This window comes from Ruditapes philippinarum, unplaced genomic scaffold (assembly GCF_026571515.1).
Source record: "Ruditapes philippinarum isolate M1 unplaced genomic scaffold, ASM2657151v2 ctg2311_1_1_1_1, whole genome shotgun sequence".
Classification (NCBI taxonomy): domain Eukaryota; kingdom Metazoa; phylum Mollusca; class Bivalvia; order Venerida; family Veneridae; genus Ruditapes; species Ruditapes philippinarum.
Window position 1 is genome coordinate 3,166 of NW_026852042.1, and position 26,683 is coordinate 29,848.

The following is a 26,683-nucleotide window of genomic DNA, read 5'->3' on the forward strand; positions in this document are numbered from 1 at the left end:
TTGTTTTTAGACAAGAGCGATCAGTAATCACATGTGTCGCCTCAATGGCCAATTTCATGTTGGGACAAATTTTGTGACAGACGGACAGTGCACAACTAGACTTGGTACTGATCATTCCTGTAAAGTTTGGATAAAATTGCACCAGTAGTTTATGAGGAATAGTCCGGATAGGCTTTTGCGTATCTGGCAACACACAGAAAAAAAAACACCTTTTAATCAAAGGGCCATAACTCAGCCAAAAATCATTCAACCGGAAAACCCGTGCAATATGCGCAAGAACTTGAGCTACAGATCAATCCTGTAAAGTTTCATTGAAATTGCATTAGTGGTATAAGAGAAGTAGTCCGGACAAACTTTAAAAATTAAAAATTATTAAAGGGCCATAACTCAAACAAAAAACATTGAACCGGAAAATGCTGACAATATGCACAACTACACTTGGTACTGATCATTCCTGTAAAGTTTGGATGAAATTGCACCTGTAGTTTATGAGGAGTAGTCCGGACAAGCTTTTGTGTATCTGGCAACACACAGAAAAAGAAACCTTTTTATCAAAGGGCCATAACTCGACCAAAAATCATTCAACCGGAAAACCCTTGCAATATTCGCAAGGACTTGAGCTACAGATCAATCCTGTAAAGTTTCATTGAAATTGCATTAGTGGTATAAGAGAAGTAGTTCGGACAAACTTTAAAATTAAAAATTATTAAAGGGCCATAACTCTGACAAAAATCATTGAACCGGAAAATGCTGACAATATGCACAACTAGACTTGGTAATGATCATTCCTGTAAAGTTTGGATGAAATTGCACCAGTAGTTTATGAGGAGTAGTCCGGACAAGTTTTGTGACGGACGGACGGACAGACGGACAGACAGACAGACGGACAGACAGACGACGGAGAAGTGATCCCTATATGTCGCCACTACTCCTTAACGGCTGTAAAGTTTGGATGAAATTGCACCAGTAGTTTATGAGGAGTAGTCCGGACAAGTTTTGTGACGGATGGACGGACAGACAGACAGACGGACAGACAGACGACGGAGAAGTGATCCCTATATGTCGCCACTACTCCGTAGAGGCGACACAAAAAGGAAGTGGCTGGCCGTACAGGCCCGTACGGCTAGCCATGACACACTGTACTGCACATTCAAAAATTTAAAGTTTTTTTTAAACAAGAGTATAAAAAGAACAAACACTCTTATTTGAAGGCATCCCTTTAATTTCCTCTTTCAAACAAAGAAATATACATTACAAAAAGAAAAGAGTATAGTTCTGGCCTCTGACCACCTTGCTATTCATAAAAGATAAAACAGAAACACAGAAAATGACACCAATATTCAGATCATGTATGCACCTGCAAAAGTATATGTTAGCCTTACAAGCAAGGGCCACAACTCTTACTAAATGTTAACTTGATTTGAGGTAATTGTTCTTTAATATTTGTTATAACATAAAGATACACAAGTTTAAATGATGATTTGATAAAAATATATCAACAGTTCAAAATGTGATTAAGACATTGGATTAAAGAACAACACTTAAATAGTTATAACATAAAAATATATAATATTTTTTCCAGGAGGTAAATTTGTGTAAATGCTCATTAAAATAACTAATACCCAGGTGAATATTACACAGAATATATTTTAGCATTCAAAACCTTTAAACAAAATATTTTTTCCTGTTTCAACTACACATACATGAAAATAAATCCTGTAATTATAGAAAAAACATATCGTCTATTTATTCATGAACATGTATATTATATTATACAAAACAGGTCTTTCAGCTCTTTCAAAAAAGTATTAATGCTTAACAAGACAGGACCTGCTAGTCAATATACTGATATCACCAATTAAAGATGTTTTCAAAAATATTAGTCTAAAAATATAGCTATGTGTATCAGGTAAATGGCAATAACTGCTAGATATTAAGACAAAAAAGGTTTATGAAATTCCATACTCTTATATTAATAATTATCTTGATTTCTTTTCTCTATTTTCAATCAATTTAGGGGCAGTAACTCTTGAAATACTTCAGAAAACAACAATTATCCACATGCTGTAATTCAATATAATGGGTAATTCATTTATTTACAAAGAACTTTTTGAAAAATTCCATACTTTGCAAGTATGTGCATTGACCACAGTGTCAGACCAAAAATACATCTCACAACTAATTCAGGGGGGATAACTTCAAGTTTAATAAAATATCATAGTAGTTACAAACATGCAATTAATAGTAATTATAAAATTTCTTAATGACATTCTCCCTATGTGATAAAATTTATATCAAACTTTGCTGAGTTTTTTTTTATACTAAGATTCTGTTATAGAGGATATTGACTTCCTCCAGTAAATTCTTTCAAGACTTGGTTCAATGATAAACCTTAACCTCTTAAATTTTTGTATCGGATTTACTCTACTGCAATCTTGAAACAGTCTATTCAAAGTTTAAGAGATTCATGTATCAATATACAAAATGTACAAAAAATATAAGATACCCGGTACCAACAGTGTAGAACCAGGCCACACTGCACTTATATACAGGCTGACTGGGCTCTATACTAGTGGCAAAGGCTAATCACTTTCACTTTCAATTGGTTGAATGTTTGAAATATTTCTTTCACAAAAAATAATGACTAGACCTTCATTCAGGCAAGATAAAAGATTTAAACCAGATCAATTGTCAGGCTTCTCTATTATCACAGTCCTTTTGAGTCTGAAAATAGTAGCACCAGTCAGTCAAAATGACAAGATTAACTTGATAGTGAAATATCCACATCATAACTTAGCAGCTGATGACAGAATCCAAGCCTGAAATAAGATAAGGAATAATTAGAAATAATTATTTTCATTCATTATTCGTTTATGGAATAGAAATGGACTGTGTGTGTGGTTTTTATAGTAGGGTTTCTACGTCACACCAACACGACCAAGGTCAAATGGGGACTTTCAAGTTTTACTGGTGGAGAAAGACCTCAGTTGCCCCTCTGTATTTCAGGCACAATCGGGCACAAGTCGAACTATTGACGTTCTGTTAGATAGGGACTTTGTGTGTCTCTGACTTTTGAAAAAGCCCTTTAACTTAAGTATTTATAAATGTTTTGTTGTTTTGTTTGGTTTTAAGTTGCACCAACACTTGGGTTATGGTGACTTTTTAGCTTTATTGGTGGAGGAACGCCTCGGGGCATCCCTCCTAGCATCATTTCAGATATTAGCAGACACATAAGTAGAACCACCAACGACATTTCATCGGCTATCTGAATAACTTCCAAACATGAGAGGTCAATTCTTATCACACTTTAACTCATAAGGTATAAAATTATAAAGAATCTTGTCAAAAAACAAGATTTTGTCCAGTAAGAATTTTGTTATTTATTTTGCTATAAAATAAGACAAGTACCTGTCCAGCTGTATATTGTGAGGTAGAATCTGCCAGCAGAACTCTAGCTCCAATCACTGTATCATTCTTACATTGTATACATTGTAAATACTGTATACAACATCCTAATGTCTCGTCATATACACTGTTCAACATTAAACCTGAAAAAAATATATATACAGTCAATATTGTCAGTAAAGGCTAGGTTTGGGTAATGAGAATATTTAATGTAGATTTCTGATTTAACAGAACTGGTGATCACCAAAATGGTTTGTTTTGTAAATAGAAACTTAAGTCTCGTAAGCTAGCTGGATAGCTTCCTCACAAAGAATCTAAAGTCTGTAACTGTATTCAAACCCTTTGCCGCCAGTGGAAAGCACTTTGATATCAATGACCTCAACCACTCCGCAACGGAAACACCTACAGTTGTGTTCAATCTTCTCTGTGTTCAATCTTCAACAATAAAGGTATTTGAAAAATCCTTTTCATTCAAAGAACAGTTAAAAATTCAACTGCAAGGTTACTTTTTATAATTAATTAGACAAGCAAGTACACTTTATTACCTTTACTATTTGTTTCAGATTCAACTGTTTGTAATTGGCAATCCTTGGTCTTCATGTTGGGAAAATATATCAACTCTGTGTTCTTCTTGAAAACACAGGTCAGGAATTCTGGATGTTTTTTCTGCTTCTCATACTGGCCTAGTGGTAACAACTTATTACCACATTTTATACATGATAAACACTGGTTTTTGGCCTGAAAGATAGGAAATGAAGCATAAAATAATAGCAATAGAAAAACTGTTATAAAACATTAATTTAACAAATAGAAGTTTGTTTGGCTTTTTTTAAAATAAAAATGTATTCTTCTTCTTCTGCAGGAAGAGGTGGGAAAAGGAAAATATCTCGTTAAGCACTATTAACTTCTTTTGGGTCCTTTTTACCATCTTAAATTGCAGAAGACCCTAGACAGACCTCTGTGCTTTAATGGTTTATTTAAGCACCAGCCAGTAATACAGTCAACTCCGCTTATAACAAACTCAATGGGACATTTAAATATCGTTTGTTATATCCAAAGTTCGCTAAAAGCGAAGTAAACATTTTGCTGACTTGTTTGGGTGGAAAAATTTGCTGTGAAAAAGGCATACCTGCCACTGGTTACCGGTATAATTCGTATTTTATGGCAGCGGTAATTTAACGCGGGTCATTTTATTGAACAATATATTATGTACATGGTACATGTATTTAGACAAGTAGTACTTGTTTATAAAGTGTTTACAATTTGTATTCTTTTACTATTTGTTTGTTATTGTTTGCTTAATACTGCAAACAAAAATCGGTTATTTGGTAATCAGCAACTTATTAACTGAGGGTGCGAAATACAAATTAGAAAATTATGTTATGAAAACATTTAAAAAATCTTTATTCTGTGCAATCACTCGATTGAATAATTATCAGATAGCGGTATTCATGTACTGATCTTTATCGAGAGCATCCTGATATTTCAATTATAACAGTTTGTTTTAACAGAGGAAATTAACATGTTTTTCGCCGTTTGGGACTTGAAAAAATGGTTCGCTATAGCCGAAAATTCGTTTTAAGCGAGTACATATTAAGCGATGTGATTTAATATAAAATAAAGAAGGAACAGGCCGGGGATGTCAGATTTATTTCGCTATTAAAGATAATTCGTTATAAGCGAGTTTGTTATAAGTGGAGTCAACTGTAGTAGAGAAAGAAGACCTTCAGCATGCTAGTTGAAAATGGACTTCTTCACACGAAAAACTTCACCTGGCAAGATTCTTGGCAAGTGACAATCTCAATAACTCCTCCCCTCTTCTACATACTACTTGACATGTACTGTATAAGTGGTAAAGTTAGCAAGATGGAAATATTTACTCTAGCATAAATATCAACCAACCTGTCATTAAATGCTACACTTGCACGATTCGCTAATATTTCCTCAAGCGCAAATTCTTGAATTTTTTTAATTCGCTAGCTTTTCCACACGCAGAAATATCCACTTAGAAAGTTATTCATTAAGTAAAAGTAAAGAATTTACTATTATATCTTCCTGCAATAAGAATTTTACCTTATTTTCTTTTTCATCAGTGTTTTCATTATCATCGTATGTGACACCTTTTCTGGACCGCTTTGACCACTCTTGAAATTTACTTGTTGATTTACGTTTCCTTCCACCACGTCTTCGTGTATTGAGAAACTCCTCGTCTGAATTCACATCATTACCTTAATAAAGTAAAAGATTGCTAATTATTTGTAACAACAACAGGAGAACAATGTGAATGAAAACCATCAGGTTAGCTAATGTCTTTTGGAAAATTTCACATTTTAAATCAATTATGCTACTTTGCACCAGCGTGTTCTAACTGACTTTCACAGCTCAGAACAGTTCACTATTTATGGGAGAAGATAATCAAGTAGACAGATAGCTCAGTCGGTAAAGCAGCAGACTGTGATCCGAGGGTCCCTGTCGAGCTGCACATTTTTCTCTCTTTGCAGTGGTTGTTCTCTCATAATTGGGAAGAGGCATCAGTCTCTTGATTTTGGGGAAAAATATCACTTAAAAGGCTGGTGTAAGTGTAAGATTTTTGGGAAAATGCATGATATAAAAAAAAACCTTCGATTGGGAAAAGGCTTTGTATAGGCTTCTGTTATAAAGTTGAACAAGAGCCATGTCAACATGGCCATCCCCCGCCGAATGTGTTTGCTCATTGGAAGAATGTATATGTAGTAGAGCGGAATAATTCCATTTTAAGAGGTCTTTTGGTAATGAAAACTGATGGCTATAGTGATTACAGATTTGAAACCTATGTGAATACTGATGGCTGAAAATAACAAAGGGCAATTACTGAAAAATAATGCAGGGTAGGTTTGAGGTTATCATTCTTGTGTGCTGCATCCCTCCTCAGTAAAATCTATCCACCTATGAAGTTTCAAGTTGATACCTCAAATACTTTTTGAGAAAAAAATTGAATTGAAAAATTAAGTATGAAAAAGAACAAAGGGCAATAACTCAAAAATTATAAAAGGTATAGTTATCATTCTTGTGCAGTGCAAACCTCCTGAGTGAGATCTATGCACCTATGAAGTTTCATTTTGATATCTCAAAGGCTTTTTGAGTTATGCTCTGGACAAAAATTAATTTTGAAAAATAACAAAGGGCAATAACTCAAAAAATAATGCAGGGTAGAGTTATCATTCTTAAGCACTGCACTCCTCCTCAATGAGATCCATCCACCTTTGAAGTTTCAAGTTGATACCTCAAATACTTTTTGAGATAAGCTCTGGACAAAATAGCATGAAAAAAAAACAAAGGGCAATAACTCAAAAATTGTATAGGGAAGAGTTATCATTATTGCGCACAACATTCCTCCTCAATAAGATCTATCCACCTATGACATTTCATGTTGATATCTCAAACACTTTTTGAGTTATGCTCCACTCAGGTGAAAAATTAGGTATGAAAAATAACAAAGGGCAATAACTCAAAAATTAAGAAACGTAGAGTTATCATTCTTGTGCACTGCACACCTCCTGAGTGAGATCTATGCACCTATGAAGTTTCGTGTTAATATCTCATAGGCTTTTGGAGTTATGCTCTGGACAAAAATCAATTTTGAAAAATAACAAAGGGCAATAACTCAAAAATCATGCAAGGTAGAGTTATCATTCTTGTGCACTGCACTCCTCCTCAATGAGGTCTATCCACCTATGAAGTTTCAAGTTGATAACTCTAATACTTTTAGAGATATGCTCCGGACAAAAATGTCGGACGGAAGGACAGACGGACGGAAGGTCGGACGGACGGACGGAGACTATTTCTATATCCTCCGCCGAAAATTTTCGGCGGGGGATAAAAATCACTGCCCTATAACATGTCTTTACAAAAAAAAATTGTCTACAACTGTTCAAACTGAAAAACTTACTAAGAATTTTATGTTTTTAGGCCTTTGGAACTTAAAGGAGTTTCTTTAAGAACACATTACATTGGTAGTTTGAACTTTTTTATTATAAGTGTAATGTATATGTTCGGTAGTATTAATTCTAGATAGCTTACCTAAAAGATAAAAAAAGTTAAACATTTAGTAGATTATGAAATTTAGTGATGTAAGACTGTATATGATAAAAAACATAAATAAAAATAATCACCTGAAGCCGATTCCCCATCTAATAATTCCTCCCCAACATTCTTCTTATCTTTTGCTTCTTGTAGAACATCATCTGACTTCTTTCTACCCTGTTGAACTTTATCTACCACTGACATATCTACCTTCCCTCTTGTTGTAGGCTTAGTCCTTCTTCCTCCTTTACTCTCTTCTTTAAAATCATCAGTATTATCTTTATCATTATTTACTTCATCGATATTAATATCTCCATCTTTTGATGTTCCCTTACAGTCCTCAATCTCAGATTTTAGTGTTTTTGAAGAAAGTGAATTTCTTTTCTTGAAAATTGGTTTCTTCTTCGTGCTATGTTCTTTATCTAAATCAGCAAGATTATTTGTTTTATTTACACTCTCAGGAGCTGGTCCATCTGTCTGGCCATCTTCAAAGAGTACAGGTGATGTACATGTAGGCTGTAACTGTCTAATGGTTGATGTAGTTTGAGGATTGTGTGAAGATTTTGACATAGTCTGGAGGAGACTATCTGGTTCTATTTTCACAGAGTCAACAGTTTCTGTTTTGATTTCCTAAAAACAGTAACAATATTATAACAAAAAATTACATTTGTTCTTGTATAAATCCTATTCCACACAGAACTAGAGCTGTGTGATATATATGATAATACCCCCACAAGCAACTTTTACTTTTTAAAAAATTAGTGTTCTGAAGAAAAATTTGAACTTAACCTCAAGTAAATGAATTATCAACTGTGTACAAAGAATTATTTCAATTCATTGCAATACCAACTGGGGTCTTCATATAAGCTTGCTTAACACCAAGTTTGTTTCCAGTATCTCATTCCTAACTTTAGTTATTGTCCAGAAACCATTTTCTATTTTTAGCAACAGTAACTTGACCCCAGGGGCTCCAAATGCAATACCAACTGGGGTCTTCATATAAGCTTGCTATACACCAAGTTTGATTACAATATCTCATTCACAACTCTAGTTATTGTCTGGAAACAATTTTTCTATATTTAGTAACGGTGAACTTGACCCCCATGGCAGTCCAAATCCAATACCAACTTGGATCTTTATATAAGATTGCTATACACCATGTTTGCTTACAATATCACATTCCCAAATCTTATTATTGTCCAAAAAACATTTTTCTATTTTAGTAACGGTGACCTTGACTCCAGTGGGTCCAAATGCAATACCAACTGGGGTCTTCATATAAGCTTGCTATACACCAAGTTTGATTACAATATCTCATTCCTTGCACTAATTATCGTCTGGAGACCATTTTTCTATTTTTTGTAACAGTGACTTTGACCTTGACCCCAGGGGGACCAATTCCAATACCAACCAGAGTCTCCACATGTGGTTGCTATATACCAAGTTTGATTACAATACCACATTCCAAACTGTAGTTATTGTCCGGAAACCATACACAAACAAGCTGACTCATATATACAAATCTAAATGTAACATTAGAATATGTACATGTATTTTGTAAAACAGCTTTTTTCTTTGTTCTCTTCTTTTCAGCAGTAATCATCTTAAAAATAATGAAATAATAAAACTTTATTTCATCTAAATATTGCTGCAATTAATTCCCAATTATATTAATAATTAATTAAAAACCTGTTCAGATTGTCTCTGAGGTGTAACAGCTGCCACTGGAACTTTAGCTGGGGTTTTTGGAAGCTGGCAAAATTTTAGGAACTTGTTCTGAGGTTCTGGATCTCCTGTAGAGGAATCAGGCACCACCACTTCCTGTTCTATCTTGACTGGTTTTTTGTCCTCTGTTTTGACTGGATCTAGTGTTTTAACTAAACTGTCATCAGTTTTCTCTAGAAATAACATCAGTAAATCAACTTATGTGTCATGTCAGTCCAATTAAATAATATATCGAGGATATCATCATTTCTTATCACTTTTAAGTATAAGGTATTTTACAATCAGTGCTTGAATTTACACTTTTTGGCACTTGCTATAGCTTTGAAAAATAGCTTACATACGCCCCTCAATAACATAACGAAGACTAGAAATTAAATTCAAGTTTAGACATGAAATAATTTCTTATTGCAACACAACATTCAAATTTATTATCCATCTTAATTGGACAAAAAAAGTGTTTTTATATTGCAATATTAAAACCTATATAAAGGAGTAAAATTCATTTGCTCAATCATCTATTACCAGACAAAGAGGTAAAAACAAATTTTCAGAGGAGGCTGGAGAATACAGATCCAAATGCAAATTTGCCAGTAACGGGTAGATAAATCTTTGAAAAAAACAGTGTATTATTACCAAAACTAAACATAGGTATTGCTGGTATACATGCCAGCAAAATATGTCTAAAGTCACACCTACAGTCTTAAAGTACTCATAATAACACAAAATCAGATATCTTGAGTGTACATATTACATAAAAAATCAAATTACATGTAATTACCTGCTTCAATTTTCTTTTCCGCGTTAGGTTTAGATTTTCCTTTTTTGTTTGGTTCAATAAAGAATGCCCTCTCATTTGTCTCCCCTTTATTAACAACAACATAATAGGCCTGATTTCGTGGAGCTTGACTTGAACTAACAAATTTCTTCAGTTGTTCTTCTGCACTAAGTGTGCTTGACCCAAGAGTGAACACTATATCTGCTTTCTTTTCTTCTTTAGACACATTTTCTGATTTTATGCCATCTGTTGAATTTGTTTTGTCCAGCTGATTACCTCCCCTGAAATCAGATTTTAGACTGGTTCCCGGAATAGTGGCAGACTGTGGCAAGTTGGTTCCCTGCACTGGAAGTTGGGGCATTGTCAGTAAAACAGTTTGATGCTGACTGGTTCCAGGCATGTTCAATACCACTTGTTGACCTGCAGCTTGTGTTAAGGGTACAATTGGAGGAACCATTGATAGCATCTGGGCGGGCATCTGCTGATTGCCTAAATCACATAAAACAGCAAATAATAAGATTCATGTTTTTTAAAATGTTCAGTAAAAATCTGAACATTCTAAAAATATCTTGTGTAAGGTCTCAGAAGCATTAACTACTAAATACGATTTGTCTGCAAAATTTCATTGTATCAAGAGAAACAGAAAAGCTTAAAAGAACTTTGATTTAAACTTTAAATGAACTCCACTCAGGTCCAAAACTCTAAAGACACAAAATTTAAATTTCTTACATAGATCAGCTGAGGCACATAAAACAGAAAGATATGCAAAAAATAATTTAGAAATATATCAATTGAAAAGCACATTTTTGTGCTATTCTTAGCCAGATTAGAGTCATTTTTCACAATTAGAATCAATACATTGAAAAAAAAAATAGAGTAAGTGAAAAACAATAGAGTAAGTGAAAAAAGTTATTGGTCAAGACCTACATCAAATGGAACATTAATTACGAAAAAAGAAATTTTAGTCCTGTCATGTCCCAAAAAATGAAGTTGAGTCCCTTTAAATTTTCAAAGATAAATTACTGCTATTTTTAATGGGAATCAAATAATGTAAACTAATTTTTGTCATTTTCAATAAATCAAGTTCATGATATAATAAACTCAATGATTTACTTCTGATCATTTACCTCCATGTTTGTTTGGTTCTATAAGAAATGTTTGTTCACTCGACGTCCCTTGGTTTACAATAATGTAATATGGCTGATCTTTTGGTCCTGTCCCTGAATTAATCACATTCAGAATCTGCTGCTGTATATTAAGGGAGGTTACTCCTGTAAGCACCTGTTGCTGTATTGTAGGGGAAGTAACTCCAGCAAGCACCTGTTGGTGCACTGTAGGGGAAGTAACTCCAGGAAATACTGGAACAGCTGGGCTAGTTAATGATCTTCTCTTGCTTGAGGTTTCAGGAGTTCTAAATAGATTTTGCAAATCTGGAGACTGACTCAATGGTGGACTTCTGTAGTTGAAATAAACAAGTAATTCTAAAATAAGTTAACAAATAAAACAAGAGCTGTCACAGGAGACAGCCAAGCTCGACTAATAAAATACTGGACACAGTAAGGAGGACAAAACTATGAAAGAAAAACCAATTATGTATAATTATGTATTAAGTTATAGTAAAAAAATATCATTTATTAACATAAATTCCAAGATCAAGGGAAATAATTCTAGAAAAAGTCATGCTAGAGTTATGAACCTTTCACACAACATGTGTGTAATGATAAGAAATATATATTTGAAGTTTGAAGTAGATACCTTAAAAAGTAAAGAAGTTATAATATTTCTTAAAGAAAATCCTAAGTTCAAAGAAAGATAAATCTGTAAATATTGCTTTCAAGAGTTACGAAAATTGTCACTTAAAATGTAATTGATGATAAGGAATAAGTATTTGAAGTTTGAGGTAGATACCTTTAAAACTAAAAAAGTTATAGTAAAAAATAACATTTTTCTAGTAAAAAAAATCTAAGTTTATGGGGAGATAATTCTTGCAATATTAGTGCTAGAGTTATGAACCTTGCCACATAATATGTGGATGATGATAAGTTACATATATTTGAAGTATGAAGTTGATCCCTTTAGAAATAAATAAGTAACAGTAAAAAATATTATTTTTTTAAGGAAAATTCTAAGTTCAAGGGGAGATAAATCTGAAAATATTAGTGCTAGAGTTATGAACCTTGTCACATAAGATGGGATGATGATAAGGTACATATATTTGAAGTATGAGGTTGATCCCTTAAGAAATAAAGAAGTAACAGTAAAAAATAGTATTTTTTAAGGAAAATTCTTAAGTTCAAGGGGAGATAAATCTAAAAATATTAGTGCTAGAGTTATGAACCTTGTCACATAAGATGTGGTTGATGATAAGGAACATATATTTGAAGTTTGAAGTTGATACTTTAAGAACTGACAAAGTTATAGTGAAAAATATCTTACTGCACCAAAACTTTAATCTGAAATCTGGACGCGGACGCCGACGCCGGGGCGAGTAGGACAACTCTCCATATACTTTGTATAGTCGAGCTAAAAATCACAACATAACTAAACTTTAACACTTGTGTTATGTTTAAAAAATACTTTTCAAAGGTTGTATAAGCAAAAGTTCAAAAAATGTTTTCTGCACTTGTGACCTTGACCTAAGTGTCATCTTACTCCAATGAAAATTATAGTTCAAGGAATCTGTTAAAGAAATTTATCAACAAATAAGAATAACTAGAACTATCACTAAATGTGATTAATACCCCCACAAGTCTGCTTCGGAAATGAGGATGTTACTAGTAACAGAATACCTTGTAATATAATTGAAACATAGAGTTATGGTTGTGGGCAATTAAAGATAATTCATATATGTTGCATTTCCTTTCAATGTGGTTGGCCATTGATGAAGTTTAATTGAATTAATCTGTAATAAGTCCAGAAAGACAAAGAAAAAGAACAAAGGGCAATAACTCTATAAATACTGAAGATAGAGTTATAGTTCTTGTGCACTGCACTTCCTCTTATTGTGCTTGACCATTGTATGAAGTTGTTTTGAATTCCAACCAGTATGTTTTAAGATATGCTCCGGACAAGGAAAAGTATCAAAGGGGCAGTAACTCTGTATTTTGTCAAAATGGATTTATGGCTCTTGTGCACTGCACTTCCTTTTAATGTCCTTGACAACTGTATGAAGTTGTACTGAATTCCAAACAGTAGTTTTCAAGTTATGTTCTGGACAAGGAAAAAGTAACAAAGGGCAATAACTCTGTAATTAATCAAGATGGAGTTATGGTTCTTATGCACTGCACGTTTCCTCTCAAATGTGCTTGACCATTGTATGAAGTTATAATGAATTCCAACAATAAGTCTTCAAGTTATGGTCCGGACAAAAAAAAAGCAATGGAAAAGTAACAAAGGGCAATAACTCTGTAATTAGTCAAGATGGAGTTATGGTTCTTGTGCACTGCACTTCCCCTTATTGTGCTTGACCATTGTATGAAGTTGTTTTGAATTCCAACCAGTAGTTTTTAAAGTCAATGCTCTGGACAAGGAAAAGAAACAAAGGGCAGTCACTCTGTAATAAGTCAAAATGGAGTTATGGTTCTTGTGCACTGCACTTTCCTCTCAATGTGCTGGACCCATTGTATGAAGTTATAATTAAATTGCAACAATTAGTCTTCAAGTTATGGTCCGGACAAAAGAAAGCAATGGAAAAGTAATAAAGGGCAATAACTCTGTAATTACTTTAGATAGAGTTATGGTTCTTATGCACTGCAACTTCCTCTCAATGTGCTTGACCATTGTATGTAGTTATATTGAATTCCAACCATTAGTCTTCAAGTTATGGTCCAGACAAAAAAAGAAGGCAATGGAAAAGCAACAAAGGGCAATAACTCTGTAATTACTTTAGATAGAGTTATGGTTCTTGTGCACTGCACTTCCCCTTATTGTGTTTGACAATTATATGAAGTTGTTTTGAATTCCAACCAGTAGTTTTTCAAGTTATGCCACGGACAAGGAAAAGTAACAAAGGGCAATAACTCTGTAATTAGTCAAGATAGAGTTATGTTCTTACGCACTGCACTTCCTCTCAATGTGCTTGACCATTGTATGTAGTTATATTGAATTCCAACCATTAGTCTTCAAGTTATGCTCCGGACAAGGAAAATGCAACGGACAAAAAAAAAGCAATGGAAAAAAGCAACAAAGGGCAATAACTCTGTAATTACTTTAGATAGAGTTATGGTTCTTGTGCACTGCCACTTCCCCTTATTGTGTTTGACAATTGCATAAGTTGTTTTTGAATTCCAAAACCAGTAGTTTTTCAAGTTATGCCACGGACAAGGAAAAAAGTAACAAAGGGCAATAACTATGTAATTAGTCAAGATATAGTTATGTTTTCTTACGCACTTGCACTTTCCTCTCAATGTGTTTTGACCATTGTATGTAGTTTATATTGAATTCCAACCATTAGTCTTCAAGTTATGCTCCGGACAAGGAAAATGCAACGGACAAAAAAAAGCAATGGAAAAGCAACAAAAAGGGCAATAACTCTGTAATTACTTTAGATAGAGTTATGGTTCTTGTGCACTGCACTTCCCCTTATTGTGTTTGACAATTGCATGAAGTTGTTTTTGAATTCCAACCAGTAGTTTTCAAGTTATGCCCCGGACAAGGAAAAGTAACAAAGGGCAATAACTCTGTAATTAGTCAAGATAGAGTTATGGTTCTTGTGCACTGCACTTCCTCTTAATGTGCTTGACCCATTGTATGTAGTTATATTGAATTCCAACCATTAGTTTTCAAGTTATGCTCCGGACAAGGAAAATGCAACGGACGTCTGGACCGACCGACCGCCCGACCGACCGACCGACCACCGGGTGACTCCTATATACCCCCCCCCCCCCAAACTTCGTTTTTGGGGGTATAATAAGAATTCAGTCAATAAACAAGAGTTTCATGAGCAGAAGTGTAAAAATATATTTTAAGCATGAGTGACCTTGACCTCTGTGAACCCACCAACTTGTGCTGTCATCAAAAATACTATTAAACGGCATCCAAGTTAGTTAAGCCATGGTAAAATATAGCCTATAAACACTTATTTTGACAGACATAGAATAAAAGATAACCTGTTTAAAGTGAATATGACTTTTGCCGTTTACCTTCCACAGCTAATTATAAATTTACACCAAGAAAAGCTAGAACAATTTAGTAAAACTTTCAGCCATTTATTAATTATCTGTTCTTTATCTTTGATAATGAAATACCTAGATGCCCCCATACAGAGGCAGTGTGTATATTCAAGCTGTCTGGCCAGGCTCTATACAACTAAAAGCTCAATCTTATTATTATTATATTATATAAGGAGCAATCTAAGATAGCTTACAGAAGATCTTAGATTCTATTCATGTATTAATCTGTAAGAAATATTGGATGAAGGAGCATCAAAGATCTTCCATAGTAACTCAAACTACAAAAAGATAACAAAATACTTACGTGAAGTAAGGTGAAGCCTGTATAGTACTATTTAAGTATGAATTATCTAGTGAATGTCTCTTATAAACAGAATCTCTTCTGTCGTCACATGGTGTACTGGGAATAAATGATGTGTCTGGACTGTAAATAATCAAGTAAATCATTTTACTATTGAGATATATTTAGACATATGTACACCAATAACATGTATATAATTCGTCACCTTAGTGCAGTAATGAGTTAGGACCTTCTCAATTTAATAGGTGTTGACCAGTTATTGCACTAGGTGACAATATTATCTCTTACCAAACTTAATATCTTAATTGTACTTGTCCATCTTTCAAAATGGCCAAACCATTCATTATATTTTAGAAAGAAGTAAAGTAAGTTCTTACTAAATAGCAAACAATGCATACAATCATCAGTGCCAGTCAATCTTGGTCTGCACTGGTCAAATGCAGATAAAACAGATATATAATCATAACAAAACTTATTATCAGACAAAATAAACAAATTGCTAAAACTGTATAAAATATAACCATTTCATCTCAATATAATATTTGAATTAAATTAGTAAATTAACATTCTTTGAAAACTATCATTACTAAGGGTAGAAACATTTTTTCCCTAATTTTGTATTCTGTTAACAAAACAGAGATATGGAAATTTTACAAAATGAACTTTCTGGTTAGATAAAAATTCAAAAACAACTATTTCAAGAAAGGTTCAATATCTTTAATATTCTGGTATATACATATACTTACCTCACTTTTGGCATTTCTTTGATCATTTTCTCAGTAAAGTTTGACATGGACGTGAGAAAGTCAGAGAACACATCAAATGTTTGTACCTTCGATCTTACCCATCTTGACAAACCTATTAATACACATAAAACACACAATGGAACTATATAATAATGATTAAAATTATTTTCTTTGAACTCTAAATTTGATTTCTAAAAACCTGATTATTTCTGTATTTCCAAAAACATACTCATCTGCTATAAATATGAACTTTCTTTTGCTTGCTATTCCTGTTGGCTGTTGGTATAATATTTATTTTTTTTTGTATGAAAGTTAAAATACTACTTTGTTTACATTTTTGCTACCTTTACAACACATAACTACATCTTCAGCGTTACTTAAAAACACAAATTTCTGAGGCATAATGTGCCTTTAAGTTCTTTGAATGCTTGACATATTCGCATGAATTTTTTGTTTCTTTCTGGTCTTCTAAATAATGGAGTCAATAATAAGTGCAACATGGTCAATGATGGACAGGGAAAGCATTTGTATTTAGAATGAAGAATGCAAGAATTGGATTTTAAAATTGTCTGGACTGGACAACAATCCTTAAAGAGGAAAATTGTTTGAACTTGACAATATGCTAGATTATAGAGTATATAGATTAGGAAGTTTTTACTGCACTTACTCTTGCAATATTTTTCTGTTCTTTTAACAAATCTATCATCAACAATGATCAAGGCTCCCCAGTCTTTTCTGTAAGATAAACAGAACATTCTTACATAACACAACCATAATTTTAATTTTCTGTGGAGAATCAAAGTATTCCTTTTATAAGTAAGATATAGGTCAATGAGAAAAATCAAATTAACATTTACGATTTCTAAAATTGAATAAACTTAAATGAACTTACCTGTGTCTTATACACCTTCCTAGAGCCTGGTTTAAGGCCCTAAATGCCTGGATTTCATACCAGTCACCTCCACTTAGAAGTCCTCTATCAATCTTATGTTTGTCGTTATATTCTCTCTTTAGTTTCACCTGGACATCTTTAAAGCTAGGATAAGGTATTCCAACCTATAAATAGATAAACATATATCAACATAAAAGCTTGGATAAGTTTACCAACCTATAAACAGATACGAGGTATGATCAAAATGTTCTCGGCCTGATATACTTCTAGCCACTATACTGACATTTACACATGAGATGCCGATGCCGATACCAATATCTTATTGAAGATTACTGACAGAGTGATGGTTTTACACAGATAAAGTAACATAAAACACACTTTGATCAGAAGAGGGGTGTATCATTTATACTAAACGGAGAAAGTTGAAATAAGAGCCGTCATTAAGTACCTCTGTACGAAAGAAAGGGATGTCCCCCAAGGAAATCCACGAGGACTTCATGGATACACTTGGGAAGGAGCCCCATTCCTATAGCACTGTGAAACAAGAGCTGTCAGTAGGACAGCAACGCTCGACTATTCTTAGTGCTTGATAGTAAAAAAAATGCTTGATAGGGTTACCCCCTCCTGTTTACAGGTTGGGGTCATGATGTTGAACAAGTGTGCAAAGTTTCAAAGCCATATGTCAATGGACTTTGAAAATATTTGAACTATTACAAAAACTTTAACGTAAATTCTAAGTCGAAAAAGGGGCATAATACTGTCAAAATGCTTGATAGAGTTACCTTCTCCTGTTTACAGGTTGGGGTCATGATGTTGAACAAGTGTGCAAAGTTTCAAAGCCATATGTCAATGGAATTTGAAAATATTTGAACTATTACAAAAACTTTAACGTAAATTCTAAGTCGAAAAAGGGGCATAATTCTGTCAAAATGCTTGATAGAGTTACCTCCTCCTGTCTACAGCTTGGGGTCATGATGGTGAACAAGTGTGCAAAGTTTCAAAGCCATATGTCAATGGACTTTGAAAATATTTGAACTATTACAAAAACTTTAACATAAGTCGTTACGCCGACGCGGACGCCGACGCTTGGGTGACTGCAATAGCTCTACTTATTCTTATCGAATAGTCGAGCTAAAAATGGGCTGCTGAATTAAAGAGGGGCAGGGAGATTATTGGAGATGATACTTACTGTAATGACAGCTCGGGCATTGTCATCAGCAAAATCCATCCCCTCGCTAACTTTACCGCGGCATACAGCAAAGAACAGAGCGCCATCTATATCCGAGTCATCATCATTACACTCAGCTATAAAGTGTATAAAAAATATATTATATTATCTTAACTACTCTTGTTTTACAATACTTAACAGTATATTTGACATTGTATTATTTTTGTGGCTATGACAAACAGTTCTTATTCACCAATATAGTATTAGAGCAGTATGGACTGCTGAGTAAAATTCAATTTTCCTTCACTTGATTCAAATGATACAGACAGACATGAAATTGCTAACAGACAGACAGATAGACAAACATTCATTCCATGTTTACACTATGGTTTCTTCTTTAACCACTAAAAGCCCCATAAGCAACCACTTTCCAACCCATAAACATTTTTTCCCTCACAAATTTAAATACATGTACAGTATGTAAGGAATAAATATGGACATTCATCCTTGAGGATCCTTGAATTAATCTTGATCTTTGTTTTTTTGGGGTTTTTTTGTCTTGATATGAAATTTATGTATGCATAAGTCAATTTTTTCATGTTATAATCATAAATAAATGCACAACTAGGGATGATACTGATCACTCCTGTGTAGTTCCAATGAATTTCCCCCAGCGGTTTTTTAAATGAAGCTCGAACAACATTTTTCTATTTATAGCTCTGGCGGCTATTTTGTGCAGTGGAGCAATATAAACTATGGATGATACTGATAATTCATGTGAAGTTTCACTGAAATCCCCCAGCGTTTTGGTGATGAAGCACGGACAAGCACATTTTACTTAAAAATTGACAATTAAGGGAGTCCATAATTGTGCCCCCAAAAAAAAAATCAAGCTGAAAATCAAGAGAGTATGCACAGCTAGGCTTGGTGACAAACAATCCTGTGAAGTTTCATTGAAATCCCCCATCGGTTTTGGTGATGAAGTGCGGACAAGAATATCGGACGGAGGCACGGACAGTACGATTACTATAAACCATCCTTTGGGGGCATAAAAATTTTGCTCAGTAAAATTTTTACCAATTTTTCTAAGATTTGGTTCATACAATCAACATGAAGAATGGATGTTTTTTTGTTGATGCTGTAGCCCATACCCAAAGATATATGAAAAAGGGGCATTTCACATTCAGGAACTGAATGGAGAATCTGTTTAATAAACGTAAAGTCTATCTGGATAAATCTCACTACGCAAACCAATGGAATGTATGTCAACAAATTAGTTAAAGAGACGCTAATAAGAAAACAATAAATGTTTTAAACAGATACAGTTGCTAAAAGGTTGCTCCTTTTGAACTGTTTAAATCGTTTACCTTATTCTTTTATGCTTCTAACTTATTGGATAACAGCCAAACATAAAAAAACAAGAGGGCCATGATGGCCCTGAGGTCGCTCACCTGTATATAGGCCCCCCCAACCCCCAAATGTTGCAGGGCCAATTTAACCCAAGGGCTTTTATTTGCACAAACTTGGTAGACACCCATAAGAAGATGTTTCATGCTAAACATCTAAGCTCTAGCTCATTGGGCTTTTTAAAAGAAGATTTTCTTTTAAGTTTTTACTATACACATATAGTTAAAAACAATGACACCCCTGGGGCCGGGCCAGTTTTGACCCCAGGGCTTATATTTGAACAAACTTTGTAGACACTTACTAGAAGATGTTTCATGCTTAATATCTAAACTCTAGCTATTTGGGTTTTTCCAAAGAAGATTTTAAGTTTTTGCTATACACATATAAAGAAAATCAATGACCCCCGGGGCGGGGCCAATTTTGACCCCTGGTCTTTTATTTGAACAAACTTTGTAGACACTCACTAAAAGATGTTTCATGCTTAATATCTTAACTCTAGCTATTTGGGTTTTTTCAACGAAGATTTTTTAACCATATAAGGAAAATCAATGACCCCCGGGGCGGTGCCAATTTTGACCCCAGGGCTTTTATTTGAACAAACTTGGTAGACACCTATTAGAACATGTTTGATGCTAAATATCTTAGCCATAGCTCTTTGAGTTCTTTAAAAGAACATTTTTTAAGTTTTTACTATATGCACATAGGGAAAATCAATGACCCCCCGGGGCGGGGCCAATTTTGACCCCAGGGCTTTTATTTGAACAAACTTGGTAAACACCCATTAGAACATGTTTCATGCTAAATATCTTAGCTCTAGCTCTTTGGGTTCTCTAAAAGAAGATTTTTTAATTTTTTACTATATGCATATAGGGAAAATCAATGACCCACCGGGGCGGGGCCAATTTTGACCCCAGGGCTTTTATTTGAACAAACTTGGTAGACACTCACTAGAAGATGTTTCATGCCAAATATCTAAGCTCTAGCTCTTATGATTTTTAAAAGAAGATATTTAAAGTTTTTTCTTTCGGTTGCCATGGCAACCAGAGTTCTGCATGGAATTAAATTCTTTGAGCAATTTTTAAAGGTGACCACAAAGGAAAAATTCCTGTGAAGTTTGGATGAAATTGGCTTAGTGGTTTATGAGGAGATGTCATTTAAAGTAAAAGTTTTACAGACGGACGACGGACGGACGACTGACGACGGACGACGGACTAAAAAGCGATCACAAAAGCTTCACCCTGTCACTTTGTGACAGGTGAGCTAACAAGATAAACGTCCTTTTTAAATGTCTTTTAAAACTGTCCCATTTATACTATACAAACATGGTGTGATATTTCCACTTTATAGAAATCATTTAATAAACAAACCAAGAGCTACATAAATAATGTTTTAAACCAGCTATATCACTGGATTTTCTAAATGACAATTATAATGCAATCAGATTTCAATTGTATTTTCTTCATGCATGTCATTTTTATTCATTTGTTTAAACAATAAATATATTTATAAAACCTGAATACCAGAAAAAAAGTAGACAAAGCTAGCCTTTCACTACAGCTTTAAATGTAATATATTGAATTTCTATTGTGGGTGTAACATGATACATAATATTTCATGCATCAAACTTTACAAGTTTTAAAATACAAATCGGATAGGCAATACAAACCATTGGATAGTAAGGAACTGACTTGTCAGATCAGAACTTAAGAAGACATTTTTTTTTCAATATCCTTATGAGAAGTTTAAACTGGTGAGTAAATTAACTCATTATCTATGTTTAAAACTTTAATAAAGTTTACTATGTTCTTTAATATATTATTCTAAAATGATTTAACATGAATAACCTTGAGAGACATTTTCTGTGCCCCACCCACAACTCAAACTGGATAATATTTTATTTTGTTGGGTTTGGTGTGTCAACAGCGATGTGTCTACTCTTTAAATGTCATAGAAGCCCTTAAAATGGTCCAATTTTACCAGAGCTGAAACAAACAGCTTTAGCTACTGGGCTAAAACTAACCTTTTAAAATCTTGATACCCCCAATATTGATAATGGACAACTCCCAAAATGGAAGATAGACAAGCCCATTTGAGAAATTCAGCAGGTTACCGGGATGGTATCATATTGGTTTCTTTTTAGGGAATTGGTATCCTCAGCTTAAAAAGCTTTTCAGAAAGTAAAAGGACAATGATGACATTTCGGATTTCAATTAAAATAAAAACGCATTTTCATGTCAACAAAATAAAATGAATTTACAGCAAGAATTAGACAGAAAATTATTTTCTTTCAAGTTTCTTTATTCATTATGAACATAAAGCCACTGTCAAACACTTCTAGAAAAATTTTCTTAAATTTTTTTCAGGTTACTTAATGGGCCCGTGCCGGGTAAAAAACGCATCTCAAAAACTGATCCCCAACATATCTCGAGTGGTGCCCGGAAAAATTTTGGGCAAAAATTCTGTGAAAAAAATGTGAAGAGATGACATCAACAAACCCGCCCCTTTTGGTTTCTGGGGGGGATTGTGAGGGAAAATTTATGTCAAAATTTTCCCTTAAAAACCCCCCAAAACGAAAACCAAAAACACAAACCCCTCACCCCAAATTTTTGAAAAAAAGATTTACATCCACATTAAAAAAAACCCCCAAATAAGTCAATAAAAACACTTCAAAGGGAAAAAAAAAAGGGGATTTATCCCAAACCTTGTAAACCCAAAAATACCAAAAAAATTTATCAAATTCTTAAATGTCCCTAAAAAAAAATGCTCTTATATGTAGTGTTTGGGTAACCCTTTCACAACAAAACACTCCCCCCCATGTGGACTTTCAAAACCGGGAAAATATCAGGAAAAGACTTTTTTAAAAAGCTGGAGTTTTAAAAAAACTCTGAAAATATTTTACAAAACTTTACAGACAAAGCTTTCAAAAAATAACAAAGGTTTTAAAAAAAAGGTTTCTTAAATTTTTCAACTTCCTGGAATGCTTTGCAGAAATAACAAATTAGGATAAAAAGAAAAAACAAGAGATTTAGAATAACTAAAAAAAGGAGGGGGTTTAAAGGAAACTGCTTCAACATTCAACAGGGGAAAAAACAAAAAATTGGGAAAAAAATAGAAAAAACATTTTTGAAAATAAAAAAAACACTTTTAAAACCAAACAGCTGGGTACTCTAAAAAATCTCAACAACCCCAAAAAAAAACTGACCAAAATGGTTTTCTGAAATTTTAAAAAAAGCTTTAGCAATATTTTTGCACAATGAAAATATAACTTTAAAAAAACTAAACCCAAAAAACCAATCATGTTAGATGAAAACACTTTTTTAATCCAAAAAAAGCAAAACAAAATTTTCCTTTACAATGAGAAATCTTTGGAAAAATTTATTTAAAAAAGGGAAATTTAAACAAACCCCGCTAAAACCAAAAAAAATAAAAAGGGTGGGGTACCAAAAGAAAAAAATTCTACCCCTTAAAAAAAATCAAATTTTTTAAAAAAATCATCAAATAAAATTTTAAGGGTGGGTTACGGGTTAAAAACTGTCTTTTCCTCAGAAACCCAATTTTTTGTAGAAAATTACAAAAAAATTCCTCAAAATTTAAAAAGATAGACATAAAAAAAGTTTGGAAAAAATCAAAAAAACACAGCTTGAATCAAGTCCCTTTGTTCAAACCCTGGGAACAGAGGTAACTTGTTTCAAAAACAAGTCAAATTAATACAATACAGTTCATTTTTCCTTCTCGCTCAAAACTCTTTCTCATTTAAAAATAAACTGAAAGTAGATGGATAATTGTCATGGAATAAGCCATTCATCAGGGGAAACTTGCAGTTACCTTTAATATCTCCTGATGAAACTCCAATCATGGACTTGAAAGGAAATATTAAAATAACAGTTGAGAAAGGGTTCCCCAATGGCTGACAGTATTTTCCAGTTAAACCCTTATTATGGGTCACAACAAAACAAGCCATTTAATTTCTATGTATCTGATTAACATCAAGAAATGTAGTTACAAGGTATAAAATTGGCAAGGGAACAGATGATAGGAAGGAAATGGTAGACATTAAAAGCTCCAAGTGGTATTTTCAACTGTTAGAATGACGGGTTCCTCTTTGTGAGTGATTACTTTGGAGTAAAATTGTATATATAGAGTAAAGTGGTGACTGTAAAGACAGGACAACTATACTGGAGAATGTAAAGGCTCCTCAAGCTATATGTTGGTGTGCTGAGACCAGTACATTTTATTTAAGTACAAACAGCAACACAGAGAGTAACAATATTATCAAAATGTATAAAATGATGTAGAACCAAGAAATGGTTATCAATGTGGACATAACAAAACATAAACAGTTGTAATTATATGTAAAATGATATGTATATATGCACACCAGTAAAATATATGTATATACGATAATGTATGCACGCAATTATTTTTTTTTTACAAATTTAAACCAGGGTTGGAGAGGGGGACTTTTTTCCATTGATGATTTATGATACTGTTTTCTTTTGTTTTGTCTTGTCAGATTATAAATTTCTCTTTCATTTTCCAAAAGAAAATAAAATATTTAAAATAATAAACTTATAATTGCAGTTTAAAATATACTTTTTAAAGGTTTTAAAGTAAAATGAGTGAAATTTAGGTAGTATTATAACTTAAAATAAATGTATTTCTGACACAAGATGTGAAATCAACTTGAGGTGTTCAGAATTATTACTGAAGATAAAGCAATGATATATAACAAATTTGACTGGATTTCTGAACCCACCCTCTTTTCTATTTCATGCTTGTTTTAATCAACTAACATTTTCTTTTTCAAATATGCTTAATGCCTTTTGTTTGGTTTTGTTCGTTATGTAAAAAAATGGTCCTTTTTTACAACTTCTACATTTCAATAAAGATAAAATAACTTATAAATACATTTGTATATCTATTCTTTTAGTCAATGAAAACATGTTTGTATTTGATCCTTATAACTGTTAATTTTTTTTTAACTTAAATAGTTTTTATTTTTTAAACAAGATGGTAAACTTTTTTGTCAGACAATGTGGAGGTCATTTTTTTAAACTGTTCATCTCTTCTGGTGGAGTCAGGGCTTTTTTCATAGTAAGGGGAAGGGGAGTCAAAATGAATGTTTGTAAATAATTTACCATGATATTTCATTGCAAAACTTTAACCAGGAATTCTTTATTAATTGTTCTAAAACAGTCACAATCAGTTATGAACCTGACGTCATGTATGAATTTACAAGCAAATACATTAACTGGTTTTTAAGATCAATCTTACATGCAAAACTCTAACTTACCAAAGGATTTTCGTTCAGTAAAAATGATTTTAGAAAGGTCATATCCTTGAAATGACTTAACTCTTTAAATGCAAGCTGCAATAATACTTTACCTTAGCAACTAGTAAAAAGCTGTCCATGCAGTCTACTGTAAATTTACTTGATTGTGTGGGCATGAAATTTCGTGGATTTTTGTCATTAAGTAGATTTTTTTTGTATATATTTTTCCAAAAGGTAAAATGTAAATAATGCCATGCAAAATAATCTCACAGCAGACAAAATTTATTTTGTTGGATCTTAAATTTGTGGACTGACCTATTCACGGAAGACAAAAAATTAGTGCTCCTTGAATAATATATTACAGTATTCTGCATTTTTCATATTGAAACCCCTTAAGATAACAATGGACTGTTCTAAAAGTTTCCAAGGGGGCAAGTCCATTACACAAATATAGTAGAGACAGGGTCAAATTACCTTCATCCAGATAGGATTATATAGATCTCCCTTGACAACCTCGTAGAATGCTTTCATCATGCCATCAAAATCTTCCCTATCAGCTGCTCTAGGCTCCACCATTACACGTTTACTAGTTGACAACTTATTCCATAATCCTGTAAGCTGTAAATTCAAAAGGTTGCGTTTCATGGAAAGTACTTAGTCTAAAATATGTCTTAAGACCAAAACTGAGACAATTTTGTTTTGAAGAAAATGTCCTTATATAAGACTCCTATGTTAAGACTTTTCAATTATTTCTAAATAGCTATGCTCAATTGCTGATTAACATTTACACATAGAAAATTGAAAAGCATGGCATTGTATTTTTTATCTTTTCTCCGGAGAATGACCTAAATAAAAGTTAAAAAAATATTTTTTGGAACAGTCTTAAGTAAGTCCTATAGTTTGTCATAAGTCCTAGGACTTAGGGTACACGTAGGACATTTTGTGAAATGCAGACCAGCTCTTATATAATCAGTTACACCACATCTTTTACAAGAATGCTACTTAAGCTGTCATTGATTCAGTGCAAAGCATTATCAACAAAGTATCGTTATCGGATAACAAATATCGATGATAAACCGATATATCAATAATTACTCATAATTAGTTGTCTTTGATTCACACCTGTTTAAATGATTTCAATAAAATATATGTTCTGTTCATAGAATTATGATGTGTCTTGTTGTTGTTTTTTTTAAGATCATGATTCCCCCAACCATTTTTGACATCACTGCTTTAAAATATGTCCATTATAAAACAACAGCATAGTTTTAGACATGGACCACTCGCTTCTGTGTGGTTAATTTTCATAATTTCTATACATTTAATTAGTAAAAATTATCCAATTTTTCAAATTTGTATCGAGAATTGATTGGCAGAAAAATATTGATGATACATCAACATTTTCTTTATTGATTTAGTATCCGATGTTGAATATAAGAAGTTTTCTGTGAAATGAAAGGAACAAGAACAATTTTAAGGATAAATAATTCACACCTAAAATAAAACTTTTCAAAATCATTAATTTCACAGTTAACACAACTTTAAAATCCACAATTAGCAAATTCACATAATTCAAACTTTATTGAATCATAGAATCAAATTTCACAAATCATTAATTCCACACAGAACAAATATTCAACAAGCAAATTCGTTGAATTTATATCCCCCGCCAAGTACTGGTTATTACTAACACAACAAGACATAAGGCTTTATTTATATATTTATCATGGCCTAAACAGTAATATTCTTTTAACATAAT

General features: G+C 33.1%; 2 protein-coding genes across 2 annotated transcripts in view; one reads left to right on the top strand and one right to left on the bottom strand.

The window, feature by feature from the left end:
• Positions 1–1,207: 1,207 nt before the first annotated feature.
• Positions 1,208–25,500, bottom strand: LOC132747894 (uncharacterized). Its single transcript, XM_060737427.1, has 15 exons — positions 25,399–25,500; positions 23,478–23,511; positions 18,267–18,382; positions 17,078–17,241; positions 16,853–16,920; positions 16,186–16,297; positions 15,443–15,562; positions 11,095–11,423; positions 9,971–10,456; positions 9,157–9,365; positions 7,557–8,097; positions 5,479–5,633; positions 3,951–4,143; positions 3,409–3,548; positions 1,208–2,819 (listed from the first exon to the last, which is right to left on the bottom strand). The coding sequence occupies exons 1-15, from the start codon at positions 25,498–25,500 to the stop codon at positions 2,787–2,789; spliced, it is 2,802 nt and encodes a 933-aa protein (XP_060593410.1). The 3' UTR covers positions 1,208–2,786.
• LOC132747915 (E3 ubiquitin-protein ligase TRIM71-like) overlaps positions 21,282–26,683 on the top strand; it is a 56,460-nt gene continuing 51,058 nt past the window's right edge. Inside the window, exon 1 of the mRNA XM_060737457.1 lies at positions 21,282–21,402. The gene's annotated coding sequence lies outside the window, so the exon portion shown is untranslated. The remainder of the gene's footprint in view (positions 21,403–26,683) is intronic.

Excerpts from the sequence above, each read along its gene's own strand:
- LOC132747894 (XM_060737427.1), bottom strand. The coding sequence starts at position 25,500 with ATGGTGGAGCCTAGAGCAGCTGATAGGGAAGATTTTGATGGCATGATG. Across the intron at positions 8,098-9,156 it reads CTCAGAGACAATCTGAACAG|GAAATCAAAACAGAAACTGT; the intron begins GTTTTTAATTAA and ends TACTGTTTTTAG. Across the intron at positions 2,820-3,408 it reads CACAATATACAGCTGGACAG|GCTTGGATTCTGTCATCAGC; the intron begins GTACTTGTCTTA and ends ATCTTATTTCAG.